Source organism: Acomys minous (genome assembly GCF_964271855.1).
Source record: "Acomys minous genome assembly, chromosome: 18".
NCBI lineage: Eukaryota > Metazoa > Chordata > Mammalia > Rodentia > Muridae > Acomys > Acomys minous.
In genome coordinates this window covers 19,067,251-19,090,915 of record NC_140501.1, presented here as the reverse complement: position 1 = coordinate 19,090,915, position 23,665 = coordinate 19,067,251, and the positions used below count along the sequence as shown (strand labels likewise).

The window sequence follows — 23,665 nt, the reverse complement described above, 5'->3', positions numbered from 1 at the left end:
AGAGAAATTGGCTCTGTAATTACTGCCCTAATGATGTCTTTTGTTTTAACAGGCATGTAACATTTCTTTCTTTCACCTGGAAGGAAAATGAAGAGCCCTCTTTCTATTTTTACTTTTTTTTTAAAATCCTCAAAGTCCAGGAAAAACAGACTAGAGATGATGTGTCTTTATCAACTTTACAACATCTCTGAAATGAGGTGGTAACAGCCATTTAATAACAATTGTTAAAATAATATGTGAAGGATTCTTAGAGCAGTTGAAATATATATATATACACACACATACTATATATATATATGTACAGTTTTCTCCTTCCAACATTATGTAGAATAAGTGTTCATGGGAGATGGTAGTTTCCTTAGATACAACATAAACACAAAGCAAAGCAACGTGGCATTACGGTGTCTAAGACAGAGTCTGTGGTCTGCAGTGGACAGTGTTTATAGTACCATCTTCTCGAGTGCAGATTTGCCTTATAAGCCTCCTTTCATCTCTCTAGGCAGCTCCCACCAGTCATCTGGCATAGGCCCCTGGCACCTAACCTCTGCCATGCCAGGCTGTGAGCTCACATTCTGAGGAGCCTCGGGAACTCACATGCAATGGGCCTGACCAAGCCAGTTATTCTAAGCATTCTCAAGGCTTTGCAGTTCAGACTGGAGTGAAACTGAGGTCACGCCTACCTGGCCACTGCCACACCCGGACATTTTTCTAGTTTGACCTCTTTATACTCCTTGGAATTCTAGAGTTTTAGACAGTCACACTGAAGAATGCCTGTTTATCATGAAGAAGTCCGGGTTTTGCTTAAACGTTTAGAGTGAGTCATCTTTTGAATCAGAGTTGAAAAGATTCTGGTTTTGCTCGGTAAACTGAGTGTCGTGATGCACAAGGGAGAAGGAACACTAATTGCACAAATAATTATTATTCATAAACTGAAGTGCCTCACGTGCACCTTAGCTATTTTTCTTACCTTCGATATGAGGTAAAACCCTGTTTTTCTGGTTCTGTATTCTATGAGGGGCAAAGCCATATATTTAAACATTCAATAAGTCACTACTTGTCCATACAAGATAGTGTGGAACTGTTTATGTCACAGTTTTAGCCAACTTCTAGCACTGAGTACAACTTTATTTACTTTATCTTTTATGTAAAGTCTTTTCTAGTATACATGTACACAATGAAATATGATCATATCCCCCACTGTCTCCTTTACTCTCCATCTATGTCCCCTTCCAATTTTATGCATTTCTCTCTCTCATTTTTTTGATCATACATTAAGTTCAGTTAGTGCTGTTCATATGTGCATGGGTGTGAGACCATCTGCTGGAGCATGGGAAACCTACCAGCTGCCATATTAAGGAACAGTGGTTCTCCCTCCCCAGGAACTCTCCGGTGCCAATAACTCCCCAGTAGGGGTGAGGCCTGGGGACCACACACCCCATCAATGCAGAGGCTTTGATTGGTTTGATCTTGTGTCAGACAGGTCACATCTTGTTTTCCAGTTTTCTCATGGATACTAGCAATATCCAACCCTATTGTAATCAGCATTTGTCATTATGACAGAAATTTAAATTTTATTTAAAAAATATTTTAGGGGAGGGCACTGAGGTGATGGCTCAGTCAAAAGAATACTTGCAGTACAAGTATAAAGATCTGAGTTCAGGTCCCCAAAACCTAGGTAAAGGTGAGTACGGTGGGCGTGTCTCATCCCTGCGGTAGAGGAGGCAGTGATAGGTGGACCCTTGCAGAGATCTTGGTTGCCCAGAACGAGGTCTTCAGCAAAGACCTCTGTCCCATACAACAAGGTGGAGGGCGACTGAGAACGCCCTCTAGCATATGAGATGTGTACACAGATGCATGTACACCTGCATGCATATGTGCCAACCATCCCTCGCCCTCATGCATACACATAAACACATGCAAAGTCGCAGAGGAATGTTTTTCCTATGTCATGAGTCAGAGCTGTATGCTTCACTGTGAGAGCCACCGTTGCTTTAGGTTTTCAAATCTCTCAACCTAGAATTAAGGAACATTCAAGAAGTGATTCCAGGCAGCCACAGTCCATCCTATAATTGCCTCCCCCACCCTCACATGGATGCTTCTACTCGTTTCTTGTCAAAACTCAACTGCAGTTTTTAGGAGCAATATTTTATTTTATTTTATTTTATTTTATTTTATTTTTAAGGAGCCGTTTTAAGGAGGTTAATTGCTGGCATGCTAATGAACTAATATGACCCAGGACGCATAGACGATCCAGTTCCCTTTAACAATGTTGCTAAGCTTCTTTTAATCCTCCTTGCTGTTAGGAAAAGTTCATTCCAGAGTCTGTGAGAGGAGCCCTCCCCCACCCCCCACCCCCTCCTCCCGGCATGCACGCCCCTGCATCCCCCACACCTCCACACCCCCACACCCTTGCAGCCCCCCCGCACCCCTGCACCCCTCGCACCACCACCCCTCGCATGCCCCCAGCCCAGGAAGCGCTTCTGTGTCCTTCCTCCATCACAGCAGAAACAGCTTTGATGTAGGCATCTGTGTCACCATCAGCTGTAAAAGAAGTTTCGACTATTGTTAGCACATTACAATTTAGCTAAAATTGTATTTACTTATTTGTGTGTATGCACGTTAGAGTCCACATGCGGTCAGAGGCCAACCTGCAGGAAAAAGTTTGCTTTCTCCATCATGTTGGTCCTGAGGCCCTAAGTCAGGTTATGAGGCACTTAGCAACAAGCAGCTTTACCCACTGACCCATCTTGTGGACTCTCTTAAACTTCTTCCTTCCTTCCTTTCTTCCTTCCTTGCTTTCCTTCTTTCTTCCTTTCCATATTGTGAAATAATTTAAGCATGAAGAATCTTACGGTTGGGGTGTAATAGTCCTCTGATGTCTCTATAAAGGGTTCTACATGTGGAATGTCTATGGACTCCTTCTTTTATAATTAGAAATAAGATGATGATAAAAAAGATAATAAGAAACCAAGGCAACAGATGTTAGATACGGAGTTTGTTAAGTGAGCATGGGGAGAGAAGGAAAGGCAGGAGTGGTACCCCAGAGAGAGAAAGAGAGGGATAGACACAGAGACAAAGGAAGAGAGAAGAAGAGAGGGAAAGAGAGGGAAAGAGAGGGAGAGAGAGAGAGAGAGAGAGAGAGAGAGAGAGAGAGAGAGAGAGAGAGAGAGAAGGGCGAGGTAGGTCTGTCCTTTTATATACTGGGCAAGGCCACGCCCCCATGGTGGGTAGGCCATGACATCACAGGTAGGCAGACTGAAGCAGAATTCTAACAGAGGCCATGAATTTAAAAGGGAGTAATGGAGAATGATGTAATTATATTTAAATCAAAATTTATTATTAATTGTTTAGGGGTTTTTTTGGCGTTCATTGTGAGTTGTTCTGTGCATGAGTTCCCATCATAAACAATAATGTATACATCTTCTGAGCCCAGAACTCATGAAGTTGTGCCTTTCCCAACTGAGCAGTGCACTCCCTATACATATGTCTGGGACCTCACATCCCAAGTAGTAGAGGGAGAGAAGCAGGGAGGGGAAGATGGAGAGAGGGAGGAAGGGAGGGAGGGAAAAAGGGAGAGATTCATCTCTACTTTGAGTTTTTGTTTTGCTTTTGAAAAGCATATTCACACCAGGCATGGTGGTGTACACCCTTTATCCAAGCACTCAGGAAGCAGAGGCAGGCGGATTGCTGTGAGTTCGAGGACAGCCTGGTCTACAAAGCGAGTCCAGGACAGCCAAGATTAACACAGAGAGACCCTGTCTTGAAAACAAAACAAAACAAAAAACCGTACTCACAAGTAGTTGGCTAGGATGCCAACTTGCCCGTATTGTGTGTTGTGGATATCAGTTAAAAGAGTGATAGGACATAAAAACGCATTTTGGGGCATAGCAAGGCCACAAATTACGTGAAGAAGTTACAGACAGAGACAGCAGGCTGGCGAATGAGACTGTTTTTGTTGAGCTAGTGTTTGCACAAGGTGACACCCTCTTTCACACCGCCTACCTCCTCCCTGCGTGACTCAGTGCTGAGAGAGAAGCCTCTAAGCTGTTCATTAACAGAGTCAAGTGGAAGTGGGAGCTGCACCTAGGAAGCTCCAGGTGCTCATTTGTTTCAGCCGGATCCACTCAGGGAATCACTGCGGGCCAGTTGGCCAAGAGTCCGGGTTTCTGCGCAAGAGAGGTAAGTTGAATTCTATTTGCCGAGATTAAAAAAAAAAAAAAAAGAGCTGCTTTGGGGTTTGTGCAAACTTTCTGTTTCCCCTCCAAATGATGTTGGTCAGGGCTGTCTGCATTATCTTTGACTTGTTTCCAGTTACATTTTGACAGCCTCTCATGAGTGTTCTGCGTGCCAGAAATTCTGCACTTTTAGTTCTCACGGTTTTTAATTTAGTCATTGTCCACATCACAGTGTCACTGACACAGGTAGCCTTTTGAGTTTCCCGTGGGAGCTGGCGACTTAGGAACCCTACTTCCCATAAAGATAATAAAGCTTTTAAACAAGGAATCATTCCTCACTGGTCTGTTTTCTCCAGTGACTATAAAACTGTTTTTTTTTTTTTAAAAAGATATTCCTGTTTTTCATAAATGATGCTTCTAGTAAAATATTAAACTTTTTTGATTTACAAATAGCATCATTTTTTTCCCTCAACTGCGACAAAGACTGCAGACCTATTCAACTTTATTATCTTCAAAAAAGAAAATCACCCTTGCCTACACAAGCCATCCATGGGATAGAATAAGGATGGGGTGACGCAGAGCTGTGTGATTCTTCTCGGGGCTTTGTGTGCATGTGTGCATCTGACTTAGCTTGAGAAGGGATTAAGGTATGCAGAGGGAATTTCAGCCTCTCTGCTCATCTTACTCCTGAAAAACCAACTGGCTGGTCTGACTCATTTGTTCCTTTCATCACTTCTGTTTATGGTACAGAGTAGTGGGACCCGAGCACAACTTATAGCAGCCTTTTCCTGATGCAGACATGGCTCTGTTTAAGAACTAGAGGTTTTGTTGCTTTCTATGACTGAGTGGCTGAGATGTTTCAGTGTTCAGGTCTCAAAGGTTTCCTGAAGAGCTTCACTGCTTGGTTTTCTGACATGTATAGTCAACAGAAAGTCCAAGGATATCATGTGTGGAGTACAGTTTTATTTTTCATGAGACTGAAAATCGGTTTTCACTTCTGTAGCTGATAATACAGATATGGCCTTTCTGATATTGGCTATTCTCTAGTATTTACAATATTGAAAAAAAAAGCCTAAGTGTTTACCAAGACATTTGGATGATTATAAATGTCAAGATATATAGAGAAGGGAGGGAGGGAGGAATGGGAGGATACAAGGGATGGGCTAACAATTGAGATATAATATGAATAAATTAAAAAATATTTTTAAAAGATATATAGAGAATACATAGGAAAAGGTTGGAATTTTGTAGAAATGTAGGTGCATGTAAATCTAAGCAACTCATTTGTATAATTTCTCAGCTGGGAAAAAAATAATAGAATCTTCTAGCTCAGCCTGTGTATTTAAACAACTTGATGATGATGATGATGATGTATGCATACACATGTGATTGGTATATGAGTATGAAAGTGTGCATACCATAGCATGCATGTGGAGATCAGAGGACACCTTTCAGTAGCTATTTTCTCCCCTTCCACCTTACTGAGGTGGCATGTCTCTTTTATTTCTGCTGTGAGGTGTATCACAGTCTAGCTGGCCCATGAGTTTGTAGGTGACTGTCCTGTCTCTGCCTCTCGTTTCACTGCGGGGCTGTTGAGATTACAAATATGTCCTACCACATTTGGCTTTTCTATTTGGTTTACAGGGATCAAATTGGGGCTTTAGGCTCTGAGCCACCTCCGTGGCCCTACCCTTCGAATTTTCTAGATGAAGAAAACAAAGAATAAGTATTAGGCAACCTCCCAGGTCAGAGTAGCAGAACCAGAATGTGAGCTTAGATCTCTGTCATTTATCATGTACTATTGGATTTCCTCAATGATTTTTCAAAAATTTTTTCACATGAAAAATAGTGATAAAATGAGCTACACACTATCTTTATAAAAGGACTACTGTGCTATGTAATCAAGAGTGCCCTTGCCTGGCAATATATGACAATGGTATTATAATTTTTGTTTGGTGATTTTGACATAGAAAGACATTTTTGGTTTGTGGCTTTTGGACTTGGTCTTTTATTTATTTATTTATTTATTTATTTATGTATGTATGTATGTATGTATGTATTTATTTATTTATTTAATATTAGCAGCCCCTCGGTGTGACCTTGTCTGGTAGAGTCCCTACCCTCAGCCTCATCCTTACCTCGTCTGCCATTCTGTAGATTCTGTTTACCGGGCTCCCTCCCCTGAGTGTCAGAATTCTGACCATTGCTCTTGAGGAAGTCTCATTCCTGGGAGCCTTGTAAACAAAACAGAGTGTGCTTTGACCGACTTCATTCAGACTGTGGAATGAACTGTACACAGTCCACCCAGCAGTCAGCTCTAGAAAATATGATTGCAGATAGCATCTGGTGTGATGGATGCATTCCTTACGAGCAAGGTGCTAAAATCCTTAGCCCAGCAGTCAAAGGGAAATCTTAGTTGTTACCACACAGTTTCCCTCCTGGCATTATCCTACCTCTCAGCCATTTGTAGTATATATTTTTTTGTTTTCTCGTCTCAAGAACTTTGAAATAAATAAAGGTTGTAGGTACTAGCTCCTCTACACCTACCTGTAGCTGCCTCGTGCTCCCCGTTTGACATGGTGCGAATCTATTATGATTTTCAGATTTAGGCAAGGCTCTTCCTCAGGCACATGCTTTGCAGATGACAGCTTCATTTGTTTTGCTTCTGTTTTATGTCAGTTACCAAATCTTTAAAGATATGGATTGTCCTTTTATGTGATCATCAATTAGAAGAAGGAATTTTATAACTGTATGTTAAATGCCAATGGGCTTTCATCTTGCCAAGAAACCAATAGTCCTGAGTACTCATTGTAATCGCACACTCAAGAACTCTAAGAAATGAATTAATGTATCCTAAATTGTCTCTAAACCCAAGGTTCTTGGCTCTAAAATGTTAGTAAATCTTTTTGTGGATGTTAAGAGTGAACTAGTTACTTAGTGAATGGCGGCACATACAGCTCAGGAGACCGCAGCAGCCTTCTATAAAGTATGTAAGAGTTACACGGTAAGATGCTTAGGCACATCTATTTGCTTTCCCCTCCCCTAACATTTCATGAGGTTTGGGTGATAATAGCTCTCTGATGGCTTGTTTTATTTATCTGCTAGAATATTACCCTTCTTTTTATAGGTCTGTGGTGGTGATTGATTATTGGCTATTTATAGGTCTGAGATTATCTCTCATTCTTCTGTTAAAAAATAGCTTTACAGTCTCCAATCTCTTCCTGCTCTTAGAGATTCTGTCCCAATGATTTCTGAGAAATAAAATCCCCAAGACTTCTTTCTATAGCAAGGCGTGTACCACTCAGGCCAATGCCATTTATACCATTTTTTTCCCTAAACACATTGGCTGTAGTTCTTTCTATTTTCCATTCTACCGATGATTGCATTGCTTTCCAAAAAGGCAACCATTTCCATAAATGTATTAGGAGTTCACTACACTGCAAAAGGCTTCTGGAGTAGTTAACCCACTCAATTGCTACTCTCTGCTGCCCTCAGAAGCCTTTGGTAAAATGACCTTCAAGAATCTGCTCCAGCTCATGCAGCTGGCTGACCCATCACAGAGATCTGCTGCAAAGGGTCTGCTATTTTATTTACCGTTTCCTTTAGTCCAGTAACTTTCCACTCACTGCTCCCTTTTGTTTGCTATGTTCCTAAGAGAGGAGCTTTAGTGTCAACATGGTCTGAGTTTGAACCTCCACCGTGTAATTCACTAGCTATGTAACTCCAGGCAACCGATTTATCCTGAGATCCTACCCAGGATAAAGCTACCCCTATTTCCAGCCTCTGCCCTAGCTTTCTTTACAACGACTCACATGTTATTTTAATTATAGAATCGCATTATCTACTTTTTGTTGCTGTGATAGAACACCATGTTGCTGTGATAGAACACCATGGCCAAGGCGACTTAGAGAAGATGGTGTTTACATTGGCTTGTGGTTGCAGAGTACTGGAGGCAAGGCGAAGGGGTAGGAAGCTGAGAGAGGTCACATACTCAAAGATAAGCATTCTGAGAGCGGAGTAGAAGTAAGCGAAGCTTCTGAGTCTCAGTCCCCATCCCAAAGATACACTTCCTCCAGAAAGGCTGAACCACCCAACCTTCCCCAAACAGCCCCACTACGGGGCGCCAACTAGCCCACACCAAGTGACCACATTTCACTCCACAGCCCCACAGAGCCATGGCATCGCATGTAGAGTTTGCCAACTGTAAGGGCAAAGGACCGCCTTCTGTTACTGAACCTCAAAGAAGAAATGGAAGATTGGCTGCTAGTTGACAGTTTTTTATACTTGCTTTTCCTTAACTTTGTTTTGTTCTGTTTATGTCAAGGTTTTTGAGAATTTTGCTCTATGGTTAGAATTTCAACTTAAGTGTTTAGTACTTTGGCAGCTAAAAGGATATTTAAACTTGAATGTTGCATATTGACTATATGGCCATCTAAACTATAGCTGGTTATGGGCACAGGGCTAGTCTACCATTTTGGCAAGATCACTAAATTTAATCTGAGCACTTCTAGTCTAGAACTCTAGTTGGCTGAAAGACCCTGGACCCCTTCTCTGGGTTTTTGTCTCCTCAAGCATAAATGGTAGTTAATAATACTGACAAATCACAGTGTTTTTGTAAAGATTTTGAAACCAAAACCAAAACCAAAACCAGAGGGTGATTTTTGTAGTTCCCAATACAATAGAGAAGAATTGGAGTATCATTTTTTCTCTCTCTATGACTTCCACATTTAAAACATAGTTGCTGTGCTGTAATCCCAAATCCTGGGAACCGGAGGTAGCTCTTGGTGTCCAGTCTGGGCTCCTTGGTAAGGCCCTGTCTCATGAAAAATGAAGCCAGAGAGGCTCAGGCGCTGATGCATGCCGCCGCTGCACATAGACTCAGGCCTCAGCTTTCTGAGGAGCCCCATCCTTCTCTCGAGAAGCTATAAACTTTACTGCAGTGAAACTAGAATACGGTAGTTAAGAATAAAGCCCAATTAACTTTGAACCGAGGCTACTAGAGTGGCCTCATTTGGTTGGATGTTGAATAGGTTTTAAAATCCAGATAACTCTAGGCCTTAAAAAGTAATTGCATTAAAGAATTCCATAAAAATAAAAATTTGTTGTATTTAATTTTTAGCATTCAATTTGAGAGGCTTGTGATTGACAGCTTATTCCCAAAAAAGCATTTAAAAAAAAAACCAAGTATATTCTTCACAGAGATGTATGTTGTTTATTTTTTTTTAATAACTGCATAAGAAACACCTGTATATTAAAAACAATGTTGCTTTCTGTCCTGGGCAGAATAGAGGAGTTCCGTTGCAGAAAAATGTCTGGGAAAGTGGAACTGAATGAAAGAGGGACTCACTTCACAGATGGTTTAGAAGCCACTAGAAATGGCTCTGGACCACCAACTGGGCTGATGAGAGGAGAAACTGAGGTAGATGATAGTTGGCAGAGGCAATTATACAGATGAGCCTTGAGCCATCAAGCAGATGACCATTATTTTGGTGTCACTTAAATCCAATAAGAAAAACAAAAACAAAAACAAAAAACCCTGCAGTACCAGTCATTTTTATTTCAGAGGAAAAACAGAATCCTTAATGAACTATTATTACCTGAAAATAGCAGACAATACATCTTCCTTTATTATCTAGATTGCACCAATGGACAGCATGCGTTTTGGAAATGAATAGGAAGCATTGCTCAGCTGTCTGGCAGCAAGATGGCCCCCAGGCAAGCAATGTTATCAGGTCTTAGCTTCAGTGTGGTGGGAGTGAGAAGTTCCATGCTGAGCTGTCAGGACATGTTCTAGGTGCCATTCATCACTGTTGCTACCCCCAACCACCTCTCCACTGTTGCCCTATCTTTCGGCATGCTAGAGTGATTCCTTGCAAGCCTTGTATTGGCTATATCCCGTAGCATTTTGAGTTGTATATAGAACCACTTACTGCATTGTATTCACACACACTTAATTACAGCTCCTGTTTCTACCACTTACTGTGATCTGTGCAGGCTACATCTTGGGCTCCTATAATTAGAGATAATAGTACACACCGAAAAGATTAAATAAGATCATATACTTGAGCACAGGAATTGGCACATAGTAGTGACTCAACAAGTGGTCCCTCTTGCTAAAAGCCTTGATCACAGACCTGCTGTTGCGTGTGCTGTTTTGTCACATGTCTTGTTGACCCCTGTCTATTTCAAACCTATTTGTTCTATAAAAGCTTAGAAACATAGAAGAAAAGCATTAGGATTGAGGAATAAATATAAAAAGTAACTTAATTTTTTTTTTTGGTTTTTCGAGAAAGGGTCTCTCTGTGTTAGCCTTGGCTGTCCTGGACTCACTTTGTAGACCAGGCTGGCCTCAAACTCACAGTGATCCGCCCGCCTCTGCCTCCTGAGTGCTGGGATTAAAGGCGTGCGCCACCACGCCCGGCTAAGTAACTTAATTTTTAATAAGAGGAGCTTTGTCATTCTTCTAGAAGGAAAAGTTTAAAGATGGATGATCCAGGATAATTGTGGCAGTTTTATGACCTTGTCACGTCCAGGACAGCCACTCCTACCTTCCGCATGGCAACTTAGTTTAGAGAAGAATAGCTGAAACAAAAAGGCCAAGCAGAAAGGGATTTTTCTTTTGAATTTTTGTTTGTTTGTTTTTGTTTTTTTGTTTTTTGAGACAGGGTTTCTCTGTGTAGCCTTGGCTGTCCCGGACTCACTTTGTAGACTAGGCTGGCCTCAAACTCACAGTGATCAGCCTGCCTCTGCCTCCTGAGTGCTGGGATTAAAGGTGTGCGCCACCACACCCAGCCTAGAAAGGGATGTTTCTTTCAGTCTCCATAGCCTGCACTACTGATGTGCTCAGCTGTAGCTTCAACAGAGGCTGGAAAGTGTGGCTTTATCTATAGCTAGGGAAGAAGTAAAGAATGGGTGCTAGAGAGGTCACCATTTTGTGTTATGAGTTGTGTCTGGGCTTTTCCTGTTCATCCTTTCCCAGCCTGCCCAGGGCTCCTTTGATGGTCCCTGAAGTTTAAGATGAACCAGACAATAGACTGATCAGACGGTGTGGGAGGAGGGCGTCACTTCGTATGTATGTATGTATGTATGCATGTATGTATGTATGTATGTATGTATGTATTTTCCAAGACAAGGTTTCTTTTTGTAGCCCTGGCTGTCCCAGAATTCACTGTGTGGACTAGGCTGGCCTTGAACTCACAGTGATATGCCTGCCTCTGCCTCTCAAGTGCTGGGATTAAAGGTGTGTGCCTGCCAGGCGAGGTGGTGCATGCCTTTAATTCCAGCACTCGGGAGGCAGAGGCAGGCGGATTGATGTGATTTCGAGCCTAGCCTGGTCTACAAAGTGAGTCCGGGACAGCCAAGAGTACACAGGGAAACCCTGTCTTGGAAAAAAAAAAACTTAAAGGTGTGTGCTACCACTGCCCACCATAAGCAAAATTTTTAATTAACAACAACAACAACAACAAAAAGAAGCCATGGCATCCTAAGAATGTTCTTTTTTTCTTTTTCATTCTATGCAAACACTCTACCTCTGAACAGGATACTCAGTCCTCACTTTATGGTTTTTTTTTTTTCCTTAAAATTTGGGGCAAGGTCTTACTCACTTTTCCAGGCTGGCCTTGAACATTCTCTGTGGTTCAAGCAGCATCCCTGGGAGCTAGAATTATAGATTATATTCTACTAAGCTTGACTTCTGGAGCATTCTAAATATGACAGTCAGAGTGATGGTCATTTTTATTATGAAAAATCACTTAAAAATAATGTGGTCCCACTACTCAAAAATATGAGACCAACTATATATTCAGTAACTTACCAGACAACAGGAGACATGATGGACATATGGTGATTTGCATCCGGCTAATAAAAATGTCTGCGCACTGAGTATAGGCACTTCCGTAGGCATACTTTTACTGTAACTTGGTGCTTCCATGCTTCATCTCTCACACCCTCTACAACCTGGTTTGTTTAGAACAGAGGTTCCCAACCTTCCTGATGCTGTGACCCTTTCACACAGTTCCCCATGCTGTGGTGACCCCCAACCATAAAGTTATTCTCATTGCTACTTCATAACTGTAATTTTGCTACTGTTGTGAATCGTAATGTAAACACCTGGGATTTCTGATGGTCTTAGGCAACCCCTGTGAAGAGATGTTTTGACCCCCGAATGGGTTTGTTGTGACCCCTGATCTAGAAGTTTGTAGCCAGGGTCTGGGTATGATGCTGGGATGAGCAAGATCTTAAGAGACTCTCAAACTGTCATATTGTCAACTTTTTACAGAGTGCTATAGACAAAACCAAAAACAAGTCAACAATGGAAAGCAGGAATTGCCTCTTGGTGCTACATTTAGGACTAACTCCAATAAGACAGACCGAACACCCTCCTGGAAGGTGTGGCCCTCTCATGCTTTGGGACCCAGGAAGCATTCTTCAGAAGGCTTGACTAAAGGAGCGAGGCGTCTGCTCCAGTCTCTGTCCATACCCTCTTCCTCTCTGTTAATGATGGGCCTTGGGTATCATGTAAACCTGAAAACCCTGCCATAGAACCTCTGGGACACATCTAGGAGTAAGTGGTTACCGGAAGCTTACTCTCTCTCGCTCTCTCTCTGGGTCTGTAGTCTCTATGTTGTGCATCTTCCCTGGTGCACAGCTTGCCTGTAGGCATTGCTCTTTCCAGTTTCTTTGGTCTCTCACCTGTGTCCCACTCGATTGTCCTCTCAACCCAGGCATCTGTTGCCTGTTGACTCTGGCAAGGAAAGGGGAGAGTAATAATGACAGCTTAGCTGCTTATAGTAATTTATAATTTATAGAACATTATCTTTAGTTTTCACAATAACCCTTTAAGCTTGCTATTACCCCCACTTTGCAGAGACAGAAGTAATGGCTTGGCCCACGTGGCTAATGAGTGCCACAGTTGGGACTCAGCCTGCGGCTAAATCACAGTTTGCCAGTTGTCCTCTGAGCCACCACTCAGCCTTAGTGTGCTCACTGCTCAGGCATATTTTACTTCAAACTAGCTAGTAGTCAGAAAGACAGAAAGACAATGACAGCCAATTGCCTTGTGATACTTGGAGGAAAATGGAAAGTTCCAGGGCCTAACAAGAAGCTAAAGATGGCATACAATAGGGAGAGGGATCATCAACATTCATATGTGTGGGAAGTCTGCACAAAGATCCAGTAGGCAACATGAACACTCCAGAAGCTGTTTGTTCTGGAAGCTAGCAAATGTAGTATGAATAAAACATGGCATATATAATGAGAGATTTCTGTGTTTTAAATGAGCACAGTGTGTCTTCTATACACTGAATTTTAAGTTCAATGTTATAGCAATAGATACTTACAGTATTTAATTGTTTTTATAAATAAACAATATAATATATAAACTATAGAATAAATTATAATATATAATATTTACTATATATGCTAAATATTCTCTTTGTCCAATATGTACTATAAATAGAATATATGATATGTTGTTAGATAGCACACTAAGTAAAATATCAGAAATCTAGTATCCAGTAGTCACATGTTCATGCAACATGGTAGAATATTGCATTTTCTTATTGCCACACAATCTGCCTTATCACCTGGTTCATTCACATGGAAAGAATCTTGAACAGGATTGGCATTTTTCCTTAGGTTCCCATCCATGCTTTCCTGTAAGAGAGTGACTCTGTTTCCAAAGCAGAAATAATAATTGAGTCTGGTCAGGAGTCAGGAACATTTAAGCAAGGATGTTTTTCAGTACAGTATATATGTTACCAATGTCTGGATGGATCTCAGTCCTGAGGGACTTGATGTAATCCTGTGATATAAAAATCTTACTTCATTTTATTCTGACAAAATGATGGCGGCAAAATAACGTCATCCCTTCAGCTCTCGTGTGGTCCACACCTGCTGACAAGTTTTTAAAATTTTAATTTATTATAATTTATTCAGTTTACATCCAGATTATTATCCTCTTACTTGTATCTTCCTGTTCCCATCCTCCCTCCCTCTTCTAGCCTATTCCCTTCCCCAAGACCTCTGACAGAAGGGGACCTCTTTTCCTACCACATGACCACAGCCTATCAGATCTCATCCAGATAGCCTGCTTCCCCTTCCTCTGTGTGCCCATTGGGCCTCCCTACTAAGAGGAAGTGATCAAATCAGGGGCACCAGAGTTTATGACAGCGACAGTCCCTGCTCCTCACAACTGTGGAGAATGTGCTGTCTGTTGGCTATATCTGAACAGGGGGTCTAGGTTTACTGTATGCATCGTCCTTGGTTGGTGCAACAGTTTGTGCAGGCTCCCCCGGGTTCAGAAACACCAGCCATGATGATCTCCTTGTGGGGCTCCTGACCCCTCTGGGTCCATCCATCCCCCAATTCTTCCATACCACTCTCAGCACTCCACGCAGAGTCCAACCTGATAACAATTTTTGGTTTGGGATTATTTTTTTAAAGTTGGAAGCTGATTCACATACCATAATATTTATCCAGTTGAAAGTACAAAATTCGCTATTATTTATTAATTCACAAGCTTTTAATCCATCACTATGGAATACTATTCAGCTATTAAAAACAAGGAATTCCCGAAATTTGTGGATAAATGGGTTGAGCTAGAAATGATCATAATGAGTGAGTTAACCCAGAAGCAGAAAGACTCAAATGGTATATACTCACTTATATCTGCATATTAGCCCAAGGGGCATGTCCCACGAAAGCCTTTACTTACCAGGAAACTGAGACAGAGGGGAGGACATTCTAGTGGGACTCTAGATGAGAGAAGCATGGGAGAAAGGCAAAGTAGAAGGACCCAGAGGGTCCTAGAAGCCTACAAGTAGAACATTATGATAGGCAGATTTGGGCACAGGGGTCCCGCTCAAACTAAGGCACCAGCCAAGAACAATACAGGCGGTAAACCTTAAGCCCCTACCCAGATCTAGCCAATGGACAGAACACTCTCCACAGTAGAGTGGAGAGTGGGATATGACTTTCTCACATACTCTGGTGCCTCACCTTTGACCATGTCCCCTGGACGGGGAGGCCTGGTGGCAATCAGAGGAAGGACAGCAGGTTACCAAGAAGAGACTTGATACCCTATGAGCATATACAGGGGGAGGTAATCCCCCTCAGGAACAGTCATAGGGGAGGGGAATAAGGGGAAATTGGGAGCGAGGGAAGAATGGGAGGATACAAGGGATGGGATAACCATTGAAATGTAACAAGAATAAATTAATAAAGGAGGAAAAAAAATCCATCACCACTGTGTAATTCCAGACCATTTTTGCCCCCAAAGAGGCCTCATTTCCATTAGCATCATCTTCCTTTCTCCTGACTTCTAAAAAGCCCAAGTTAACTTTTTTTCTAAGAGCCTGACTATTTTTCACATTTCATAGAGACAGAATAACACATCTTTAGTGTCTGGCTTCCTTTGTTTAGCCTGTTTCAAGTTTCACCCATGTCCTAGTGTGAATCAGTTCTCAGTCCTGTGTAATCCTGAGCAATGCATTGATTGGATATGCCAAGAGACATATCCATTCATCGTTTGGTGGGTGTTTGGGTTAGTTCCACTGTTTTTTTAGTATTACAAATAATGTTGCTATGACTACTCACGTGTAGGATTGTGTGTTCGCATATGTTTTACTACCAAGATAATATTCAAGAACACACAGAGAAGGCTCTTCTCTGGAGCTTGATCTGCCTCCGTGATCCCTTGAAAGACTGCTTTGGTTGGCCTGGTGCATTGTGGGTCAAACTTTCTGGACTTGCAATATGTCGTGGGTCAGGCAGGCCCCCAACAAGTGCTACGCCTCCGTCCCTCTATCTCAGGATACCCGTCTAATTTTTCAGTGACTCACGATGAGCACGGTGTCTGGGTGCTCAGAAAAGATGGCTTTGTTGTTGGAGAAGTCCGCCTCCCTGAACTTTACGTGTCTTGCCTGAGTGTTGGCGATACAAGTAGCCACCTCCCGGAGTTCATATGGTGGTGAGAGATAATGCCCATGACACACATTATGCTCTCAAAGCAAGGGCTCAACTAACACATGTTTATGGTGTTGCTCATTGCCCTGTGAGATATGACAGCTGAAGAAATGCAGGGCACAGGCCAGGGGCAGCATGGCACAAAGCTCTTCGAATGACTTCACTACTTTGGAAAAGCTCCGTTCTTAGACAGAGAGTACGCAAGGGGGCTCCGCGCTTAGACAGAGAGTAAGTGGCCATGACTTTTGTTGTTTCTCTGTCTTGTACCCGTCTCCCCAGCGTCAGCGTGTGATGCCTGTGACTTATTGCAGGTGTAGTCTCTCTCAGGAGCAGGAAGTGAAGGACGGGGAGGCACAAGAAGCTGAGCAAGGACATGCTCTGTGCTAACTGAGCTTCAGGCAGATCCCATAGTAAACTCCAAATTGCACATTATCCTCATAGAGTTACCTCTGCTCTGAGTCATGGGACTGGCATTTTAATCCTGAGTCAGTCATGTCCAGGTTACGTGGCTGTGTCCTTACGCCTGTGACAATACTGATGGAGGTACTTTGGCGTCAAAAGATGGGGGGGGGGGCTTTCAGAGTCTCTAGGTCATACTATAGCTGATAACAAGGTGCTAGGGAGGCAGCATTTAGAGTTTAACAAAGTATTTTGTGTGTGTGTGAACATTATTCATTTGATCATTATCATCACAAGAACCGTTTGAAGTAGGTGACAAGTTTTGTTAGCCCTGATTGCTGGGGTAAGCTAAGGGGTATGTATGACTGCAGAACTTGACTGTGAGAAATTGGACCTAAAATTTGCTTCTCAGTTAAGAGTGAGGGGATTATAATCATGATGTAATGTGAATAACTTACAATAAAAATATTTAAACAAACAGAAGTGAGAGATATCTGTTTTTTCACAAGATAAAAGAAACTGAGAAAGTATATTTTAAGAAATATCTATAAAGTGCCACATCTCTATGTCTATTTAACTATTATATTTTCCTGTCTGAAAACATACATTGGCACATATGTGACCACAAATAAATAAATAAACAAATAAATAAATAAATAAAAGACTGAATGGTCCTTCAAGTTCCGTATGTTATCTAGGATAGATACCAAAAGGACACATTTACTCACCTAGAATGACTAGTTGTCCACATTTGCCATGCTTCTGAGAGTCATGGAAGTGTTCTCATTTTAACTCCTTTAAACAACAGGGGAAAAAGCAACTGTAATAATCATGAACATGAATACTGCAGACAGTCTTAATTGTGTTCATGCTAACATAGTCGTTAAGGATATATCTTCATTTATTTATTTCGTGTGTGTGTGTGTGTGTGTGTGTGTGTGTGTGTGTGTTTGTGTGTGTGTGTGTTTGTGTGTGTGTGTGTGTGTGTGTGTGTGTGTGTGTGTGTGTTTGTGCATGCGTGTGACAGGCAGAGGCCAGAAGATGACTTGTGGGAGTCAGTCGCCTCCTTCCACCCACTCTGACTGTAGATTGTGTTGGTTGAACTCAAGGCATCAGGATTGGCGGCTGTTGCCTTCACCTGCCGAGCCATTATGCTGGTCCCTGCCAAATGTAATTTTTGATGCATATGCATGTGTGAGAAGGAGCTATGAGTATCCATGAATACCACAGATGGCTATGCCACTTCTGGGGAGCTGTATCAGTCCTGGAAGAACTGGGATTGGTATCATATTAAACCTTTCACACCTTAATAATGGTGGCTGGTCACAGCTAGCTAAGGACCTTGGAGTTTTCCCACAGAACAGTTGTTTAAAATGGCCAGCATTTGGCCAGCTCTGTAGTTTCTGGGCATCTTGTTGCTTCTTCTCTCATGAGACACCTGTTGCTTGGGTTCTCTTGGATTTCCCAGGAGGAAATTGGTAAGCCTGTCTAATGTCCTTCTTCCCCTGGGCACTGAGTTGAGTACAGTCTCTCTTTTTGTCCATTCAACATGACCAAACACTTGTCCAACTCACTGTGCTGCCTCTAGTAGCTCAGGGCCAGGCACAATGCAGGTACTCAGTGCACATTTATTGAGTGAATAAATGAATCCATTGAAAACTGAATTTAATTAGTTGCTTATTATATAGCCTTGGGGATGTTAAACACACTGGGACTAATATTTATCCATGTATAAAATAAATAAAATACATTCCTTGGAACAGATACAACTCAGGTTCTTTATGTAGGCACTTTATGTAACATTCATTATATTTGTAGGCTTTGTCACTATTGTTGAAAAATATATCTTAGCAATTAAATTGCTCCTTGAAGTTTCTTAATATCATCACTATTTTTCTTCTTATCCTTATTTTATTTTTAGATCCTAATTAGAATCCAGCATGTCGAATTCTTCCTCAAGAAAAAAGTCTCCTACTGGAAATGGTAATGTAGATAATGTTTACTCAAAAATTAAAAAAAAATCCCCTTTAAAATATAGAAAAACAACTGGGCACAGTGGTGCATTCCTGGAATCCCAGTATGCAGGGAGGCAGAGACAGGGGGATCTCTGGGAGTTTGAGGCAGCCTAGTCTACAAAGCAAGTCTAGGACAGGCAAGACAAAGAAAAAAAAAAAAGAAAGAAAAGAAGAAAAGAAAATGAATTCATAGGTCATAAGTTTTTTCTATAGATATCTATTGTTTGTAAACAATGGACTTATTATATTAACATTGCCTAAGTTAGGTATCTTTTTTAAAAAGCATAAGAATGAGGCATGGGGATGAGGATGTGATGTGAAGTGAATGTAGCATTCATGTGTGAAATTCTTTAAAATATTAAAATAATTTTTAAAAAATGCTGTACTTTGCACTTATGTCATTGTAAGTTTAAAAAATTCAATCAATATAAATGTTTTTGTTTGTTTGTTTGTTTGTTTGTTTTGAAGGGCAATATGGTATCTGTGAGATTCTGAGATTGATGAACTAAGTCATATGTAATCAAATGCATCAAAATGTACTGTGTGTTTCTAAGGCATATTTTCATTGAGCTGAATGGCTGGCCACTAAACCGTGGCTGGGTTTGTCTCAGCCTGAAAATCCTGCATTCTCTGGGCCTCAGATGGGGCCTCCTGAGCTGCACTGCTGGTTTCAGTTGGCATCTGAGCACATTTGCTTGTTATCTTTGGTGATGGGGTGTGGGATTTGTTCTCTCTTGCTGGGGCACCTGCTTCTAAAAGCCACTAGACTTGCCAGTGCAGACAAGGTCAACAAGATGTGCCTCTGAAGTCCTGGTTAACGCCCCATACTCAGTTTCACTCTCCTATAGCTGTTCGTGTTTCTCTCTATAGATACGAAGAATGCCCAGGCGGCTGCCCTGAGACAACAGGGTTTCCATGATGTGAACAAGAGAAGGGCTTTATTACAGGATAACAGCTGGATAAAGAAACGTCCCGAGGAAGAAAAGTGAGTGTGATGTGGGGAGGATGCAGGCATGGATGGAGGGATGGAGGGATGCAGGCATGGAAAAAGGGATGGATGCAGGCATGGAAAAAAGGGATGGATACAGGCATAGATGGAGAGATGGAGGGAGGGAAGAAGGGATGGAGGGAGGGGTGGATGGAGGGATGGATGGAGGGAGAGAGGGAGAGAGGGAGGGATGGGGGATGGAGGGAGCAATGGAGGGATGGGGTGATGGCGGGATGGAGGGAGGGAGGGAAGGAGGGAGGGAGGGAGGGAGGGAAGGAGGGAGCCATTTGGAAGAAATGGTCATCTAAAAGGCAGCCCTTTCCTGCTAAATCTCATAGCTCCATGGCCTAATTTTTGTAAGATTTAGTAAGCATAAATCAGTTGTACCACATTCTTAAGAAAATCTGCTCTTTTAGTAGCAAGCATTTACATGCACAAAAATGTGAGCTGTTATGGAGAGAGCATGACTGTTAACTAAAACAGGTGTTTCTTCTTCCTTTGCAAACTGAAAAGGAAGCAAAATATCCCATTTCCCCAAAGACAGCAGTCAATCATCTCTATGATGTATTGATCATGCCCGTAATTTTCCAAGTTTACAAATACATTGATAATTAAAGCTTCTCTATGCACAAGTAAGATCAATAAACTCCCATCCAGGTTAGTGCCTTCTGACCAACCACCTCTAGGTGACTGGAAGACTGTGGCCTTATTTAAGGGCAAATACTTAGCCACTGGCTTTGAGCATTGCTTCTGCTAGCTGTGTATTTACAGAACTGAAACTATGACCATAAGCTTCCAACCTATTCACAACATAGATTTATGATAGGTATTCATCTACCCTGGTTCCACATTTATCATCAATGAGTTATATCTTATAAATAATGCATAGCTATGGATTCATTTTCTGATTTCCTTACATGTTAAATTTGATTTTAGGTATCTGGTTGATGAAGTATCACTAATTCTCTTATAAACATATTGAGTAGGTGTTGTAATCTCATTTATAAGAGAGAAATCTACAGTTCTGAGATGCTATATAATTTGTCCAAGTGGCGCAAATCTATTATGTGAACAAGATCCATTGTATCTCTGTTATACCAGTGTTTTTTAAGCAGAAACAATTTACCCCAGGGGATATTTGGCAGCGTTGGGAGATATTTTTGTTCATGAAATTGGGGGAATACACCTAACAGTTAGTGAGGAGAGGTCCAAAGTACTGATCAGCATCCTGAAGCATGCAAGAGAAACCTCACAGCCAACAACTTTCAAACACACAAGGTTAATAGCCCTATGTTGAGAAACTGCATTTCGAGATACTTACTCGAAACAGCTACATACTACCAAGACATGCTTATTTGAGGAAGTGCTTGCAATAGCTGGCAAAAAGTATCTGTTAACTTCTGTTACTGCATCTTGTTTATTTAAGGACATTTAGTGACATGCAGAGACTCAGTCACTGTTAGACTGAGTACTATTGAGCAATAATTACTCCCCCCCCCCAAATCCGAACTTAGCTCCTCTGTGAGTGCACTTCTCTTTTACAAATGTAGGTAATAACTTTTGCCTTCAAAGTATTTATACAGATGAATTAATAGGTAGAAATACCTCTGATAAGTCATGGTTGTTAGGAATGTTGGTTCTGTGCCAAGCAAGCCTCCCTAAGCAGGCCCGGGGAAGCGGGCTTGGATGGCATGGTAGCTGCTGAGTGAAGAGGAAGTTGGCTTGGGTGCTTTCCTAGCTCCCATTGGCCCCGGTACTGGGCTGTGTGTTATCATTTGTTTTCAGGTAAGAACGTGCCTGGTGCCTGCTGTGCTCTTGGGTTTTAAGGAAGAATACAGGGAGGAAAGAAACGTTCTCTTGGTGGCCTTCTGAGTGTGTAGCTTTGCTGCATTCTTTCAGCTTCTCTGCTCATCTTTCTTTTTAATTATCTGCTATAGTTTCTTTCATGGCTCTACTAAGCATAGTTCAAAAATGTTGAGTAATCTAATGGAGCCTAACCGGAGAAAATGTGGCGTTTCAGGGTTGGGCGTTGGTAGGAAGAGGTTCAGCTACTTGCCTTTTGCTGGGTTTCGAGGCCACTTCCTAATGCTGCCTGCACTCACTCTTATGCTCATTCTTCAAAGCAAGAATGATGTAGCTTTGACAACTTATGTATAAAATTCTATCCCAGGGCTGACAGGTAAAGAGGGTAGAGGATAGGAAACAAAGATCTGGGCTGTAAGCCACCTTTGTCCCTTGCTAATCTTGTGACTTTAGGAAAAGCCACAAAGTCTGATGAATGATCTCATCTGTTGAAGAGCATAAACAATGTTTTCTCTGCCTAACTTAATAGGTATTTTAAGGCACATGCATTCTAATGCTTCAAAGGATGGGCTTAATCCTATGAATGATTAATATCCCTCATTTGAAACACTAGTCCTCGTTTCCCTATATTTTGCCAAGGCAAATGGTGAAACCCATCAAAACGTGCAGACATCGCAGGCTTAATTAAACCTGAAGAACATTTGCAGAGAACGTTTGCCTTTTCTTCTTGTAATGGTCTTATGTTCTGGTTTTAAAAAAGAATCACAATAAGCAAAGCACTGACTCATTGTTGACTTATGTGGAAATTTCATGGGACAAACAGACTTGTACTGTCAAACTTGTTTTACTCCACTCTACTCCAGCAAGTTGTGACTGGTTAATTTAGATTTATGGTTGTGCTCTTAGGCATGGAGTAAAACAAATTAACCTTGCCTGAAGTTGTAAACTCTCTCCCTGTCTCTCTTATTTAGTGCTTAGCAAACATTATGGTAACTTTTGATGTAATTTAATTTTGGTCTTTCTCTGCAGGGATGAAAATTATGGCAGGGTGGTGCTCAACCGACATAACTCCCATGATTCCTTGGACAGGTGAGCACCTTACAATGATTACATCATTTAAAACACACACACACACACACACACACACACACACACACACACACACATGCACACACACACACACAAATGGAGGTTTAGAGAGAAGATGTGTTTAAGCCAGATGTGTATTTGTAGCTACCAGTGAGCTTTCTTCAGCAATTGTGAATGCAAAGGAGACTCTAGAATATCATCAGGGGTTTACTCTGTGTCAGCTCCCAAAGCTATGGCTTAGAGGAGGCTCATTAACCATCTCATCCCACTCCACTGACAGCGAGATAAAGAGCTCTCATAAGGGCATGGCTTAAGAAGACAGCTTTGATACTTAGAGGATGGAAGACTCAAATACATAAGTTGCTTCGGAGCTCACATGCTATATGGGACAACACATTTCTTTAATGAAAGCTGTAGGCCTGTGGCAAAACACTGAGTTGTCTGTGGTATTAAGTAGATTGAGAAGTACAGATGGATAGGGAAATTCAGTTAACAGAAGGAATCACAGTGATGGGCCTAATCTCAGACTGATCAAATGGATAATAGCCTCATCAGTACACACTTGCACTCAACATGCTGAGAAACAGCCACACCTGTTACAAGAACCTATTTATCACAGACGAGTTTCATCTGGTGCAGTGGCTTGCATTTCAGTGTCCTGTTCTGTGCTGTAGGGACTAGCTACCTGTGCGTCTGCCTTACTTTTCATTGTTTTGGAGATTGGGGACCTGGCTTACAATATGCCCTCATTTCACCAAGCAAGGAGACAACGATTACTTGAGTTCAACAACCAATGAAAGTTGTTCCGTGCATTTAAATATCCTTCCTCTAGAACACCAGAGAACACACACTGCCATGTTTAAACTGTGACAGCTAAAACCAAATCTTGTCTTCTCAGTGTGCCCACAGTGCACTTTAGTATAACAGGGCCTTGATGCCATCTATACTTTATATTTTATTTTTAACTTATATTTTAAATATTGCTTTCCTGCAGTCTTCTTCTTGGGGGCCAGCATTTTGGATAAGCAGTTCACCAGGCTTTCATCACTAGTTACAGAATCTGTGAACCAGAGACAACCTGTAACTAATATCACAGATAAGTCTCCTCAAGGAGTATGCCAAATTCTTCTGGTACTGGTGCAAATGATGCTGCTTGTTGCTTCTCTACCCAGCCCCCAGAGGGTTCCTGTGGTGGTGACACAGCCACTTTGGAGCATCTGTGGGTTGTGGGA

At 41.7% G+C, this 23,665-nt stretch overlaps 1 protein-coding gene across 8 annotated transcripts in view; it reads left to right on the top strand.

The window, feature by feature from the left end:
- The first annotated feature begins 4,027 nt into the window (after positions 1-4,027).
- The window catches only part of SCEL (sciellin), a 98,900-nt gene continuing 79,262 nt past the window's right edge, over positions 4,028-23,665 (top strand). For 2 of the 8 annotated variants that reach the window (XM_084767530.1, XM_084767529.1), the window contains exons 1-4: positions 4,028-4,179; positions 18,460-18,521; positions 19,424-19,538; positions 22,374-22,433. In XM_084767530.1, the coding sequence (XP_084623656.1) occupies positions 18,479-18,521; positions 19,424-19,538; positions 22,374-22,433 (218 nt within the window). In that variant the 5' untranslated portion in view covers positions 4,028-4,179; positions 18,460-18,478. Of the gene's footprint in view, positions 4,180-7,670; positions 7,752-18,459; positions 18,522-19,423; positions 19,539-22,373; positions 22,434-23,665 lie in introns of all 8 variants that reach the window. The other 6 variants (XM_084767525.1, XM_084767528.1, XM_084767527.1 and 3 more) reach the window with 4 other exon arrangements.